The sequence below is a fragment of the Dama dama genome, chromosome 33, assembly GCF_033118175.1.
Source record: "Dama dama isolate Ldn47 chromosome 33, ASM3311817v1, whole genome shotgun sequence".
In the NCBI taxonomy this organism is placed as follows: Eukaryota; Metazoa; Chordata; class Mammalia; order Artiodactyla; family Cervidae; genus Dama; species Dama dama.
The window spans coordinates 8,653,104-8,668,283 of record NC_083713.1 but is presented as its reverse complement, the minus strand read 5'-3'; the positions used below and the strand labels follow the sequence as shown (position 1 = coordinate 8,668,283).

The 15,180-nt window shown below is 53.5% G+C and overlaps 1 protein-coding gene and 2 pseudogenes across 1 annotated transcript in view; all 3 read right to left on the bottom strand.

Moving 5' to 3' along the window:
• Positions 1-14,484, bottom strand: part of LOC133050744 (uncharacterized) — a 57,710-nt gene extending 43,226 nt beyond the window's left edge. Inside the window, 3 exon segments of the mRNA XM_061134999.1 lie at positions 13,275-13,468; positions 13,952-14,137; positions 14,376-14,484. Of these exon segments, the coding sequence (XP_060990982.1) occupies positions 13,275-13,468; positions 13,952-14,137; positions 14,376-14,484 (489 nt within the window).
• LOC133051385 (5S ribosomal RNA) lies at positions 7,765-7,883 on the bottom strand (annotated as a pseudogene).
• On the bottom strand, positions 14,160-14,278 carry LOC133051375 (5S ribosomal RNA; annotated as a pseudogene).
• Positions 14,485-15,180: the final 696 nt, after the last annotated feature.

Here is a 15,180-nt window from a genome sequence, read left to right as displayed (position 1 = left end):
TGAGGGCCAACCCGACGGGCCCAGCCCCCGGCTGCTCTCACCTCCGGCCACTCTGCTTCCAGGACTTGGGATGAGGCCAACTTATTTCTTGTCTTGGCCTTTTTCTTGGGGTTGCAGCATGGGAAAAGCGCCCAAAGGCTGGCCCTTCTGCGACCCATCCTCGCGGATGTGGGCAGCCCCCCACTCAGGGGCACCTGCTGTTTCCCAGGCAGATACCTCAGCACCTGAGGTATCACCACCGATCGCACACTATGACCACCGGTCTCACGCACACACCGCTCTCTCACACACACCGCTCTCACACACTGCTCTCACACACACCGCTCTCACGCACACACTGCTCTCACACACACCGATCTCACACTATGACCACCAGCTCCGCTGTCTCAAGAAGAAATGGCACGAAGGCTCTGCCTCCAGCACATCTCCCAGGAGCCCAGAACATGGAACCCACTCTGTCACAAGGGGCTCCATGGTAACAGGGGGGCTGGGCTCAGGCCCACCATCAAGGGTGCAGAGAGCGGGGAGGGGCTGCCAAAAAGATGGCAGGTGTGTGTTGGGTGCGGGAGAAGGAAGGCCGTGCCCACAGCTCAGGCCCACCCTCAAACGTGACCCTGCAAAGTCACTGGGTCACAGTCAAACCGAACAGTATAAACTGCTTCAGAAACCACCACCACTAGGGATGAGCACGTCTTCTAAGTGGGCTTCTGCTTCCTCCACCCCCGAAATAAGCCTGCAGTGAGGCTACTGAAAGGGCACCCCTGAACTCAAGGGTGTGCCCAGAACCCACCCGGCTGAGGAGCACTCACCATGCTGGCTGCCCCTCACTCTCACCCTGAGCTTGGTCCTCCCTGACTGGCTCCCTCACTCGAGCTCAGCAAGGGCTTGACCAACCTCGCTCCGGGCGCTTACAATGAACCCACAGTGGGGACAGGGTTTCATTCAACCTGCTGCGAGCTCGCGCTCTTAACTTGGACCCTGGGCCGCCAGAAGACTCGGCCCCATGGGGGCGGCATGGTGGAAGTTCAGGGGTGGCCCTGCCTCCAGCCGTGACAGCCAGCGCCTCCCAGATCCCGCCAGGGGCTGCCCTGCCCTCCCTCCGCGCCCGAGTCTCCCACCCCCTCTCCTGGCCCCACTCCCAGCCTCGCGGCTCTCCACGCGCCAGGGCATAGCCCATACTGCTCCTGGCTCAGCCCGGACCTCTGCGGTCACTTGAGGACTCAGTCCCCTGGGTGCTTGGGGTCGTATGTCCGCCCATCTCAGCAATGACAGACTCTGGGGAGACAGGGTACAGTTTCGGGTCCCGCCCTCAGTGCACCCTGAACACGTTCTCTTTTTTTCGCTTTATCTACTGGAGTTCTCTGAGACGTCTTTTGAAAACCTCAACTGTGGCTTTCAAAAACACTGTAAAATCACTGTGCTCAACTTGAAGAATAAAATCTTCATTGTCAACCTGAAAGTGAAACTGGAGGGAAGATTAAAAGCAGTCACTTTTCTTTTTTTTTTTCATCGACGAAAGAGCCTTTATTTACCTATTTATATATCTGCCTTGGTCCAAAAAATACTAACGGTGGTAAAAGCAGTCACTTTTCAAACTGAAAAAGAAAACCCACATGTGACCCCATCACAGAACACAGGTCACGCAGCCCCGCCCTCCTCAGCTTCTCGTCCACCACCAGCATCCTGTCATCGCAAGGCCTGCCCTGGGCTGGCAGGCGCAGGGGAAGCGGGCACACCGGCTCCTCCGTCCCCAGGCTGCGTGGGCCGCTTGCTCCACCTTCTTCCCAAATTCAAGTGGCACTGAAAGAGCATGGGCAAGCTGGGGATTCTGATCCGAAACACAACCGTGGGTACTAAGCAAGGACCCCTGCCTCTTGTTTTCCTGGGATCAAATAAAGATGATCAGTATAATTACTGTGATGCTTACATGTGGCCTCAGATGAGAGAAGACACCCAGGGCTTCCCCACTTCCAGTTACAGACGCAAGCAGCTTGTAGGTCAGCCTACCCAGAGCTAGAAAAGCTAAATACATTTTAAAAGAGGTCCTCAGGCAGCCACAATCCAAGATTTCAAGCAACAGGGAAGCCCAGTGAGGCAGCTGGAGACTGAGAGGTCCGCTCCTTCCCCCGGGGCATCTGAACAAAGCTGACTCTGCGAACAAAAGGCAGGGGAAAGTCCAGCAGAGGGGACTGGCTAACACAGCTCTGGACGGTTCCTCGGGCTGGGAAGACAAACATATGAGCGCAGGCCTGACAAGTCAGTCCGGATGGTAGAGACCAATCTCCCCAAGAAAAGTTGGGCACAGAAAACGTACCCAACACTCTGCCCAAACTGGCTGAGCGCTGAGTATCAATCACCTCGTGGTCTTCAGGAGGCGGACGGTGGGATTCAGGACCTGCCGAGAAGGAGGGGCCCTGGGAGGGCCCCCAGGCTTCCAGACGGAGACGCCGGAGGGCTCCTCCCTGGGGTCGGGTGGGGGGAGGCGGGGAAGGTGGGTGAAGGCTGCTGAGACTCAGCTTACAAGGACCCCCCCAGCCTCAAGTCACTCAGGCCCTGAGTGAACAGAGAGCTCTGTCCCCACTAGAGGTCTACGTCAGAGGAAAGTCTGGGGAAGACAGCATCACTCAGGACCTCTAGGGTTTTCCAAACGTAGTGTCCAACATGCAACCAACAAAGCAAAAAAGGGTGTAACAACAAACAGGACCAAGAGAAAAAGAACTGAAACAGATCCAGAGGTAGCAGATGTCTATCAGAATATCAGAGGTATGCTAGAGGTATCAGATGCAAACGTCACCAGTTCAAAAAATATACTTGACCAAAGGAGAAATTTCTGAGAATCAAAACCGATGCTACAACTTTAAAATAACAGGGACTGAATTTACGAACTCAGTCTCTGGGCTTAACATCAAACTGGACGTACCTGAAGAGAGGATCAGTGAACTGAAGGATGGATCAGTTAAAAAATATATATAAGAGGGAAAAAAGTACAGAAAGAGCCCGTTGTGAAACTATGTTGTTAAAAGCTATAAATGGGTCCCCTTATGAGGGAGAAAAGACAGAAAGGGGAATAAGAAATGCCTCCAGGGGTTGGAACTAAAGAGCCTCTTGATGAAAGTGGAAGAGGAGAGTGAAAAAGCTGGCATAAAACTCAGCATTCAAAAAATGAAGATCATGGCATCCGGCTCCATCGCTTCATGGCAAATAAATGGGGAAACAATGGAAACAGTGACAGACTTTATTTTCTTGGGCTCCAAACTTACTGCAGATGGTGAAATTAAAGGACACCTGCTCCTTGGAAGGAAAGCTATGATGAACCTAGGCAGCATGTTAGAAAAGAGAGACATTACTTTGCCGACAAAGGTTCATTTAGTCAAAGCTGTGTTTTTTCCAGTAGTCATGTATGGATGTGAGAATTGGCCCATGAAGACAGCTGAATGCCGAAGAATCAATGCTTCTGGACTGTGATGTTGGAGAAGACTCTTGAGAGCCCCGTGGACTGCAAGGAGATCCAACCAGTCCATCCTAAAGCAAATCAGTCCTCAATATTCACTGGAAAGACTGATGCTGAAGCTCCAATACTTTGGCCACCTGATGCGAGAAACTGACTCACTGGAATAGAACCTGATGCTGGAGAAGACTGAAGGCGGGAGGAGAAGGGGACAACAGAAGACCAGACGGTTGGCTGGCATCACTGACTCGATGGACATGAGCTTGAGCAGGCTCCGGGAGCTGGTGATGGACAGAGAAGCCTGGCGTGCTGCAGTCCATGGGGTCGCAACGGGTCAGACGCTGAGTGACTGAACTGACTGGCACGGACGGGGCCAAGAGTTGGCTCAAGAATCAGACTATTGACTCAAAAATGAAAACCACACATTGGTTTCAGCAGCTCTGCGGGTGCCTGAGGCGAGAAGAAAATGTTCCAGCGCTCAGAGGAAAAAAGGTGTGGCTTTTAATGGCACAGCAACGCCGAGAGCTGACTTTTCAAGAACAACGAAGTCAGGAGATCATTGACGGGCGCCTGTAAAATGCTGCAAAGAAACACCACCAACCTGGAGTTCTACACCCACCAAAAACATGCTTCCAAGGGGAAAGAAAATAAAGACTTTTAGGGCAAATGGAAATGAGACAACTCTTCACCCACAGACATGAACTAAAAAGATATTAAGGCCGTGCTTTGGGAAAAAGAAAAGTAGTCTCTGACTGAAATATAAAAAACAAGTAAAGACCAACCATGAGGTAACTCTGACAGTACACATTAACTCTACAATCATGACAACACCAAAAATATATCTACAGTTTTAAAGGATAACAGTGACAAGGAGCAAACAGCCGTGTCAGGGAGGCAGTAACAGCACTAAGTTAGACTTAAATGTAAACCACGCGCCGTATCTGCGCACACTCACCCAACCACCTGGCAGAGGAGGAAGAACTAGAAAAGCACCTCATCCTTCTAACAGAAGGCCCGAGACAAGGACACAGAAGAGGCGGGACAGACAGAAAACAAACAGCAACACGCTGTCTGCACACGGGAACATCAAACTGTAAACAGAGCAAAGGTTCTCACGGAAAGATAAAAAGTGTCAAACTGATTAACATCAAAACTCTACACTATTCACAGAGGTACATGTGAAGATGGAAGACCACAGACAGGTGATACGAAAAGATACGCAGGCAAACAAGGACAGAAAACTGATGTGGCAATATCACTGTCAAACAGTGCCCTGAGTAAGAAGCATTCCTAGCGATAAAAGGAAGCATCTCATACTGATACAAGTTCAGTCTACCAAAAAGATGAGCATTCTAAATTTGAATGTACCTAATAACATAACCTCAAAATATCAATACATAAAAACTGACAGAAACAGAAAAGGAGTAACAGCCAGGTTCACAATCGCAATGGCAGACGTTAAAGACACATCTCTCACGGAGCTGGGCTCCCTGGTGCGTGGGCACCTGCAGCCATGAAGGACCTGAAGTGCGGCCGGCGCTGCGCTGAGGCGTGCTGCACACGTGAGACACGCACTGGAGTTTAAAGACGCAGCGTGAAGAAGAGAACAGAAACTGATTCATTGGGTTCCATCATGCTGATTGATCACACACGGAAAGGGTACTGCTTTGGGTGTGTTAAAATAAAACGTATTACGGATGATTTCACCTACTTCTGCTTTACTCAACGTGGCTACCGAAATCTGAATTATATGATTGACAAACCTGATCTAAGTGATACGCACGGAACACTGCATTCCCCCTGATACGCGTGATTTTCAGGGGCCCAAGGAACATATAACAAAAGGAATATATATTGGGCCACTAGGAAAGCTCGAATTATTTCAAAGGACTGAAATAATGCAGGGTATGCTTAGGGATTGCAATGGGCTGACGGTCTATGTGCCCTCAAACTTCACCCCGCACGTGGAGATGATACTCGGAGGCAGGGACTCTGGGAGGGGTCAGGTCAGGAGGGAATGGGCTCCCGTGATGCGAGAACAGGGAGAAGCAGCAGGCAGTCTAGGAACCAGGAACCAGGCCTCACCAGACGTGGCACCTGCTGGTGATCTTGGGACTGCCCAGCCTCCAGTACTCTAAGAAACAACTTTCTCTTGTCTAGCAGCTAGTCTACAGTATTGGTAACAGTAGCCCTAAAAGCCTAAGACAGGGCTCTTCATGGAATTAAGCTAGGAATCAAAAAAGGGTCACTAGAAAAACCTTCCCAAACATTGGGAAGTTAAATGACATACTTCTTGAAGAACTTCATGAATAATAATTTTAAAAAACACAACGAAAATTAGAAATACTTTTCCATAAAAGATAATGAAAGTCTGGCTTATTCAAACTTCTGGGACCCAGTGAACTATGTTTACAGGGTCTTAAAGCCTTAAACACATATCCTGGAAAAGAAGGAAGGCTAAAAATCAATTAAGCCTCTATCCCAAGAAACCAGAAAAGAAGCAGAGCAAACGACACACAAGGCAGATAGAAGAAAAAGGAGCAGAAAATAAGGAAACAGTAAGCACATACGAATTTTTTTAAAAAAACAATGCCAAAAGTTGGCTCTTTGAAAGGATTGATAAAAATGATAAACCCCTAGAGAAACTGATTAAGAAAAAGAGACAGGGCACAAATCACCAATATCAAGGATTTTTAAAAGGGGAGACAACCCATCTTGCAGACAAGAAAGATATTATGAACACAGTTCACTTACCAATTGTAGAGTCTGCTGGCCTCACTAAATTCCTAGCAGTGGGAAATGCTTTACCTAAATAGACCCAAGAAGACATACAAAATCAGAAATTTTTATTTGCATGAAAATAATTAAATCTGAAGTGAAAAGCCTCCCCACAATGAAACCTACTTGTTTTGCCAATCAATTCTTCCAAAAAGCCAGGGAAGTAAACAGCAATCTCACAGGAACTCTTGGGGTAAACCAGGAACACTCTCCTCCTTGTTTCATAAGACTAGCATAACCTTGATACTAAAACCAACAAGGAAAAGAAGTACAAGAAGGTCAAATTGCTGACTCTGAGTAGAGATGCTGCTGCTGCTACTGCTAAGTCACTTCAGTCGTATCCGACTCTGTACGACCCCATCCCTGGGATTCTCCAGGCAAGAACACTGGAGTGGGTTGCCATTTCCTTGGGGAACTTTCAAGACAAGACTCTTAAACCATGTCCAGAATTCACTTCATACCGTTGCCATTTCCTTCTCCAGTTTATAACAAGTATGCTTCCACAAAACCTAGAGAGGCCCAAAGGAAGACAGGTGGGGTGTATAAAAGCCTCAGCACTTAAGACTCAAGAGGCATAAAAACTTCCTAGCCAAAGAAATGAAAGTCTGATGGTGGAATTCGGAAGAGAGATATGAATAGCTTTGGGACTACACAATGGCCCCTGACACCTCAATGTAGGGGAGGCTCATGGCACAGACACTGAGTCTTTGGGTAGGAGTGAGATGGGGGCTGAAGACAGAGGTGGCTGCAGCCAGGCGCATTAAGAACCTTAAGAACCCTGCATTGCACCTCCCTTTTGCTTTGACTTGCCTGCCGGTCAGGCCAGCCGGCCACACCTCTTCAAGGGCCTCGGGCTGCAATTGAGCAGCACGACCTGCGACCGGACTCCAGTCCGGTCTGCATTGGCATACGCCGCCGCCACTCTACCTACATCCGCCCTGTTCTTCACCTGACCACGGGTCTTTTGAAACCGAACGTGAGGGTTGTGAGGGTGGTCTTTGCGAGACTAGGACTCTCTCCCCTCTTTCTGAGTCTCCCTTCCCTGTGCTTTGCAGCTCCTCACCTGTCCGGGGCGGGGGGCGGGGTGAGTCTGTGTGTCTCTGTGTGTGTCTTTGTGTGTGTGTCTTTGTGTGTCTGTGTGTCTGTGTGTGTGTGTGTGTGTGCCCGCTGTCGCCTGGGAGTACTGGGCTGGGGCAGCCCCTGGGATTGCCTGAGGCATGCCAAGGGAGCCCCAGATGGAGACCCGACTGTCATCTGGTTTCCTGGAAGCCAAATCCGGAGGCAACCCAGGCCTGCGGCGGGAGTGGGGGCCCCGGCCACCCACCGGGGGAGGGGCTGGGGCTGCGGGGACCCAAGAGTTGGGCCGCTGCTGTCTTCGAGGGCCGCCGGCAGGTTGGCTAGCCGGCTGGAAGGCAGGCGATAGCTCTGAGCCCGCCGGGTGCGAGGGGCCAGGGGCAGGTGGGGCTCGGGGCGGCCAACCGCGCCGGGGGTGGGGGGTGGGGGGGTGGGGGCAGGGCTAAAGGACAGGGGAGGCAGGAAGCCTACAGCACCCGGTATTCCCAGGCGGTCTCCCACCCAAGTACTAACCAGGCCAGACCCTGCTTCGCTTCCCAGATCAGACAAGATCTGGCGCGTTCAGGGTGGTATGGCCCTAGACGGAGGTGGCTGCAGCCAGGCGCCTTAAGAACCTTAAGAGCCCTGCGTTGCGCCTCCCTTTGGGTCTGACTTGCCTGCCGATCAGGCCAGCCGGCCACTCCTCTCCAAGGGCCGCGGGCTGCACTGGAGCCGCACAACCTGCGACCGGACTCCGGTCGGCCAGGGCCGGCAGCCCGGGGGGCGTCCAATGCCGCCCCGCCTCCGCACACCGCCAAGCCGGCCAGAACCCGCCTGGCCCGGCCCGGGGCCCCGGAGGGCTTCCTGGATCCCGAGTGGCCGGCTGGCGGTGCATGCCTGGGCCTGGGGTTGGGGTGAGGGGCGCGGAGGTCTCCGCGCCCTCCCGCCCTGGGCCTCTCCAGGCCCGCCCCCTGTCGGCGCCCCCCCCCCCCCCCGCCCCACTCGCGTTTGTGGCTCAGGGCCATGTGGCCCCGGAGGTGTCTGATTCGGGCCCGCCGCCGACCGCGGCCCTCGGTCCTCTGAGCCTCCCGCGGGCCTAGGCGTAGCGCAGCCGGGGCCCTGAGCGCCCATCCTGCCAGGCACCTGCCCGGGGCCCAAACCCACCACGAGCCACCGGCGCGGTCCACCCGAGTGCCTCAGCCCCGCCCCTTCGCCCCACCGTGGCCCCCCTTGTCCCCACGCCACCCGCCAAGCACGGGACCTTCCTGAGGGCCTTCACACTCTTCCTTAAAGAGTTCTACGTGAATTGAAGACAGGATCTACTGGATTTTCACCAACTGCTAAAACAGACAGACAGACAGTTACTTTGATCCTTCTTGCCTTACTGTGAGCTGTGACAGTAGGGAACCTCATGGCTGCTGCACTCAACGCTTTCATTCATTCTCTTGTTTAAAAACAGGGATTCATTGAGCTGCATGGGAGATGAATTCTGTCATTAGAAACTTTGCCACCAGGCGTAAGAAATATATTTATAACTCATTTCTTTCAGGAAACAGGTTTCAAGATCTCCATGAGAAGTCTTTTATTAAGATGAATCACAGCTTTTGTCAGGTTCTCCAGAAGTACTCTTATTTTTAACTCCCAAGGAGAATCACGATAATAGAACTAAATGAACCTAGTAGGTTATTTTCTCTCTAATGGCACCCGTCTTTATTCACAGGAATCCGGTCTACGTATTTCCTGGGCTTCCCTGGTGGCTCAGGTGGTGAAGATTCTGTCTGCAATGCAGGAGACCTGGGTTCCATGGCTGGGTTGAGAAGATCGCCTGGAGAAGGGAATGGCAACCTCTTCCAGTATTCTTGCCTAGAGAATTCCATGGACAGGGGAACTTGCAAGGCTACATAGTCCTATGGAGTCACCAAGACTCGGACACAACTGAGCAACTAATACACGTATTTCTTACTATTTGCTTCGTAGAAGCAATCATTCATAGCCTTTTATAGCACTTTCTAAAGAACGTGTGGTGCCTTTTTCTTTGTTGTAAGCTGCACTAGGTCTTGGTTGCCACACAAGGGATCTTTAATTGTGGCGGGCAAACTCTCACTTGCAGTGTATGGCATCTAGTTCACTGACCAGAGATTGAACCCAGGCCCCTGCATTGGGAGCAGCCACTGGATCACCAGGGAGGCCCTCTAAAGAACTCTTCAAGTGCAACTTTTTGGATGTTCACAGCAGCTCTGGGCAGTCCTAGTGATGATACTGTTCTGCACTCTCGAGCCCGTGTCCTCCCCGAGGGACACAGGGGCCAAGCAAGCAGATAGATGCTACCCCAGCGTCAGACCGCAGGGCCAGACTGGCTGTGTAAACTCCCCTCCAGTGATGTCCTCTTTTTACTGTTCCTCTGGTAAACTCAGTACTGTTTTCCTTGGAGCGTGGGTTTAAAAAGGAAATCCTAGATGTGTTCCAACATTACTGCCCACTTTTAGGTGGATTGATATCTACCTAGGACTTGTTTATTAAACCCACCTGCCTGAGTACTGTGACTTGATTGGAGTTTTCTTGAAGTCACTCCTCAAGTATTGTGATGGCTTTCTCTGACATTAATAGATTTTTTAAAATGATACGTGTTGGGTGTTGGCGTATGGCTATGAAGAAAGGGGAGAATCTGTTGCTATTGCAAACCAATTATGGAGGCAACTTCAAAAGGAAATCTGAACTGTAACTATGTTTCTATTTATGTAAAATACTGTCCTTACCTTGCAGTCTGTAGTTGATGTGCACAGACACAGCAGTGGCTCGCGGGCTGCTCTTCTGCCATCTTCCTGTCCTCCTTCAGTCCCTGCATGTGTATAGGAACTTCAGTGAGATAATGGGGCATTTAACAGAGATTGCTCTGCGCAACACTGTCTTTAGTGTTTCTATTTTAAGTTTCCTAGGACGTTAATTTATATGCAAATAAAAGACACAATAAGAGAGTTCTGTGCCTATTGTGTATAGGTAACCTGAAAGTAAATGCAAGATATTGATCCCAGAGGGAAAATAAGTTAGAGCGTCTGTGTTCAAAGATTTTTGAAAGTTCTTATTTCAGGCTGAACCGTTGTTGGTGACCCGTGAAAGTCGCTCAGTCATGTCTGACTCTGCGAACGCATGGACTATACAGTCCATGGAATTCTCCAAGCCCGAATACTAGAGTGGGTAGCCTTTCCCTTCTCCAGGGGGCTCTGCAACCCAGGGATGGAACCCAGGTCTCCTGCATGCCAGGTGGATTCTTCACCAGCTGAGCCACCAGGGAAGCCTGAACACTTATCAGCAGTTAAGGATTTAACAAATGCTAGATTGGAAAGCATTTGTTAAAAATAATAATTCTGCTACATTAAAATATATTTTCTTAAGTTCAAATTTTTTCAATGCAGTTGTAGGGAAGAAGTCTTTCCCCCTTATGGTAATATCAGTATGTTAATGCCTAAGAAGTCCTTTTTCGAAAAGTTACAAAAAAGACAAAAGGCGGAAAATTATGCCAATAAGGCACCACATAATGATGCAAAAAGATGGATACAGACAAGGAAAGAAGGAATAAAAACTAAGCATTATGCTACTGGGAAACCATCATGCAAGTTAATTCGGGGGGAGGGGGAACCTAATGGAAAACACTTGCTTCTATGCCATAAACCATCTTTGAATTCAGGTTTCATTGGATTTTTCTCGATAAACGTTTCGTCACCTATACGTTGGCTTGTCGTCTACTTTATGCAAAAGCCTGGAGCTCCTAACTACTAGGGGCTCTCCCATCCAAGTACTAACTATCCCTGCTTAGTTTCCCAGATCAGAAGACATCTGGCCCGTTCAGGGTGGTATGATCTTATGAGAGGGAGGCAGCTGGCGCCAGGCGCCTTCAAAGCCCTGCGCTGCGCCTCCCTTTCGCTCTGACGTGCCGGTGGAGCCGCACCTTTCCACGGGGCGCGCGCTGCACTTGAGCCGCCCGACTGGCGACCGAACTCGGGCCGGCCAGGCCCGGCAGCCCGGCCGACGCCGCCCCGTCCCCGCACACCGCCACCCTGGCAAGCAAGCCTGGCCCGGCCCGGGGGCCCGGAGGGTTGCCGGGACCACGAGCGGCCGGTCGGGCGTGCAGGCCTGGGCTGGGGGTTGGGGTGAGGGGCGCGGAGGTCTCGGCGCCCACCCACCCTGGGCCTCTCCAGGCCCGCCCCCCGCTCGGGCCCCCCACCCACCCCTCCGGACAGCTGCTCAGGCCCAAGTGGCCCCGGAGGTGTCTGGCTTGCGGGCGGGCCGCCGCCGGCAACTGGAGCGCGGCAGCCCCGCCCCTTCGCCCGACCGCGGCCCCCCCTTGTCCCCACGCCGCCCGCCAAGCACGGGACCTTCCTGAGAGAGCGGACGAGCGACAGGCAGGGGCACGGACACGGACACACACACAGACACTCGCACGCACCCAGGCCAAGGGAGACAGCCGGCCGGCGCACGCTCCTCAGCCAGAGCCAGACCCACAGCGCCTGTGAGAGGCCGGGGGTCAGGAGACTCAGAGGCAGAAAGAGACGAAGGTTCAGAGACAGACTCCCAGACGGCCAGAGGGAGATGAAGACAGACACGCGCGCGGACACACACACACACACACACACACACACACACACACACACGGGTGGAGACAGACAGAGGGAGACAGACCGACTGACAGAAGGCAAACGGGAGACAGACACGGGAGAGAGGATGGCATCCGATCCGAGACAGACACACTGGCACAACCGTGACCACCCCAGAGAGAGGCCCTGCGGAAGAAGCCGCTTCCCCAAGGGAGGGGGCGTTCCCTTGGGGCGGCCCAGGCTGGACGCGGTGCCCTGGGGCTGGCAGTCCCCCGTGGAGTCCCCAAGACTTCCTCGCAGCCGAAGTCTCAAAGGTCCCCTTCAGCTTGGCTCCCTAAGGCAAGACCCAGCCCCCGTCCCCAGACCAGAGGGTGAGTGTGTGAGAGTGAGTGTGTGAGTGTGTCGGCGGGCGAGGCTGTGGTCAGGCCGACCGGGGGCCGGGTGCATACCCACGATGGACGGGGGAGGGTGTGGAGGCGTGGGGCTGGGGCTGGGGGTGGGGAATCTGTGTGGTCCTCTTGCTGTCTCTCCCTCCCTCTTTCTTCTTCTTTTTTTTAAAGGTAAGATGTTTTTATTGAAATATTGGGAATATTCTCTGTACAGCAGCAGTCTCACTGAGAGGCAGTTTTGCTTCCCAAGTAACATTTGACAATGTTTGAAGACATTCTCGATTGTTAAATCTTGGGGAGGGGTGTTATGAGTATTTCATGGGTAAAAGACACAAATGAAAAATACTTCGGTTCAATTCTAAACACAGAGAATGTGCCAAATTCTCAAGAAACATTGTTCATATACTTAATTGACTTAATTTCCAAGGTCCTTATGCCTAGAGTAAGGAATCCAGAAACCACACCGTTTCTCGCCTAGCTTTACGCGGGACACGTGGGAGAACAAAAAGTAAGGTTTCACTCCATTAAATGACCTTAGTTTTCTCAGATGCAGTTTTCATAAGCTCACAAACTCCCGACCCACTCACCCTCCCCTGGGGTTGCAAATCTCTCCTTGGAGAAGCCAAAACAAAGAAAGCCCAATCCCGCACGGTGATCAGCGAAGTGCTGAGGAAACCGTCCCTCAGGGTTTCAAGGCGCTGCTCCCGCAAAGGGCCTGCCCACCTAATCACTGCCGGGCAAATGAAGGAGTACAACCTGCTCGAGAAACGCTCACTCAAGGGAGGCTTTGACGCCAGAGCCCCGGGCCCAGACCCCACAGAGAGCAATCCCTCCTCAGAGCCTCAAGGGCCAGGCCTCGGGGCCCGCTCCCCCAGGGCAGAAGGTGCGCGCTAGGGCGCGAGACTGGGGCGCCGAGAGGGCCTGGGACGCCCCGCGCACCCGCCCACCCGCCCTCCCAGAGTGGAGGAGGAGCCCGCCGGTCTCGGGCCCCCACCACCCCGGCCCCCGACTTACCGCGGTGCGCTGGGGGAGGGAAAGTGTCAGGAGTGAGGGTCTAGGCCGCACCACCACCCGCCGCTCAGAGAGCAGCGCGCGGCCGCCACGACACCGTCGCCGCCGCCGTCTCCAGCACCGATACCGACCGCCGCTCCGGGCGCAGCGCGTAGGGGGCCCGACTGCGTCGCTCGCCGCCCGCCGCCAGAGGCTCGCTGAGCGCGCTCCCCCTCGCTGTCTGTGCATTGGCAGACGCCGCCGCCACTCTATCTACATCCGCCCTGTTCTTCATTGGACCACCGGTCTTTTGAAACCGAACGTGAGGGTTGTGAGGGTTGTCTCTGCCAGACTAGGACTCTCTCCCCTCTTTCTGAGTCTCCCTTCCCTGTGCTTTGCAGCTCTTCACCTGTCCGGGGCGGGGTGTGTCTGTGTGTCTCTGTGTGTCTCTGTGTGTCTCTGTGTGTCTCTGTCTGTTTGTGTGTCTGTGTGTCTGTGTCTGTGTGTGTGTGTGTGTGTGCGCGCGCGCGAACGGTCGCCTGGGAGTACTGGGCTGGGGCTCGGGCTGGGGCAGCCCACGGGATTGCCTGAGGCATGCCAAGGGAGCCCCAGATGGAGACCCGACTGTCATCTGGTTTCCTGGAAGCCAAATCCGGAGGCAACCCAGGCCTGGGGCGGGAGTCGGGGCCCCGGCCACCCACCGGGGGAGGGGCTGGGGCTGCGGGGACCCAAGAGTTGGGTTGACGGTGTGTCCGACGGCCGCCGGCAGGCCGGCCGGCTGGAAGGCAGCCGACGGCTCTGAGCGCGCCGGGTGCGAGGGGCCAGGGGCGGGTGGGGCTCAGGGTGGCCAACCGCGCCCGGTGGGGGGGGTGGGGGTGGGGGCAGGGCTAAAGGACAGGGGAGGCAGGAAGCCTACAGCACCCGGTATTCCCAGGCGATCTCCCACCCAAGTACTAACCAGGCCAGACCGTGCTTTGCTTCCCAGATCAGACAAGATCCGGCGCGTTCAGGGTGGTATGGCCCTAGACGGAGCTGGCTGCAGCCAGGCGCCTTAAGAACCTTAAGAACCCTGCGTTGCGCCTCCCTTTTGGTCTGAGTTGCCTGCTGGTCAGGCCAGCCGGCCACACCTCTCCAAGGGCCGCGGGCTGCACTTGAGCCGCACGACCTGCGACAGGACTCCGGTCGGCCAGGGCCGGCAGCGCGGCGGCCGTCCGACGCCGCCCCGCCTCCGCATACCGCCAACCCCGGCTACAACCCGCCTGGCCCGGCCAGGGTTTGCTTAAATACAGCAAAACTCTACACATTTTCACATCTCTTAGCATCTGTCTGAGGTAAAGCTTGACCTAATACATGTGGTATTTTAAAGTTTATCTGTGAAATGCAAACCAGAGCATCTCCAAATCTCCCAAATAGTATTGCCTATCAAAAGTGCAAGTGAAACTCACAGTCGTGTCTGACTCCTTGTGACCCCATGGCCTATACAGTCTGTGGAATTCTCCAGGCCACAACAGTACCGTGGGTAGCCTTTCCCTTCTCCAGGGGATCTTCCCAACCCAGGGATCAAACCCTGGTCTCCTGCGTTGCAGGCGGATTCTTCACCAGCTGAGCCACAAGGGATGCCCAAGAATACTGGAGTGGGTAGCCTATCCCTTCTCCAGGGGATCTTCCTGACCCAGGAATCGAACCGGGGTCTCCTGCATTGTAGGCAGATTCTTTACTAATTGAGCTATCAGGGAAACCATTCTTGGCTATTGGTGATGTGCAAAATAGTTATTCCAGCATGGTTTAAATCAATATGATTTCCCATTCTTGCTTTTGAGCTGCGTATAATACCCTCTAGAGGGACTTCTCTGGCAATCCAGTGGCTAGGATTCTGAGCTTCCATTGTAGTGGGGCAGAGGTTAATTCCTGCTCAGGGAACTCAGATCCC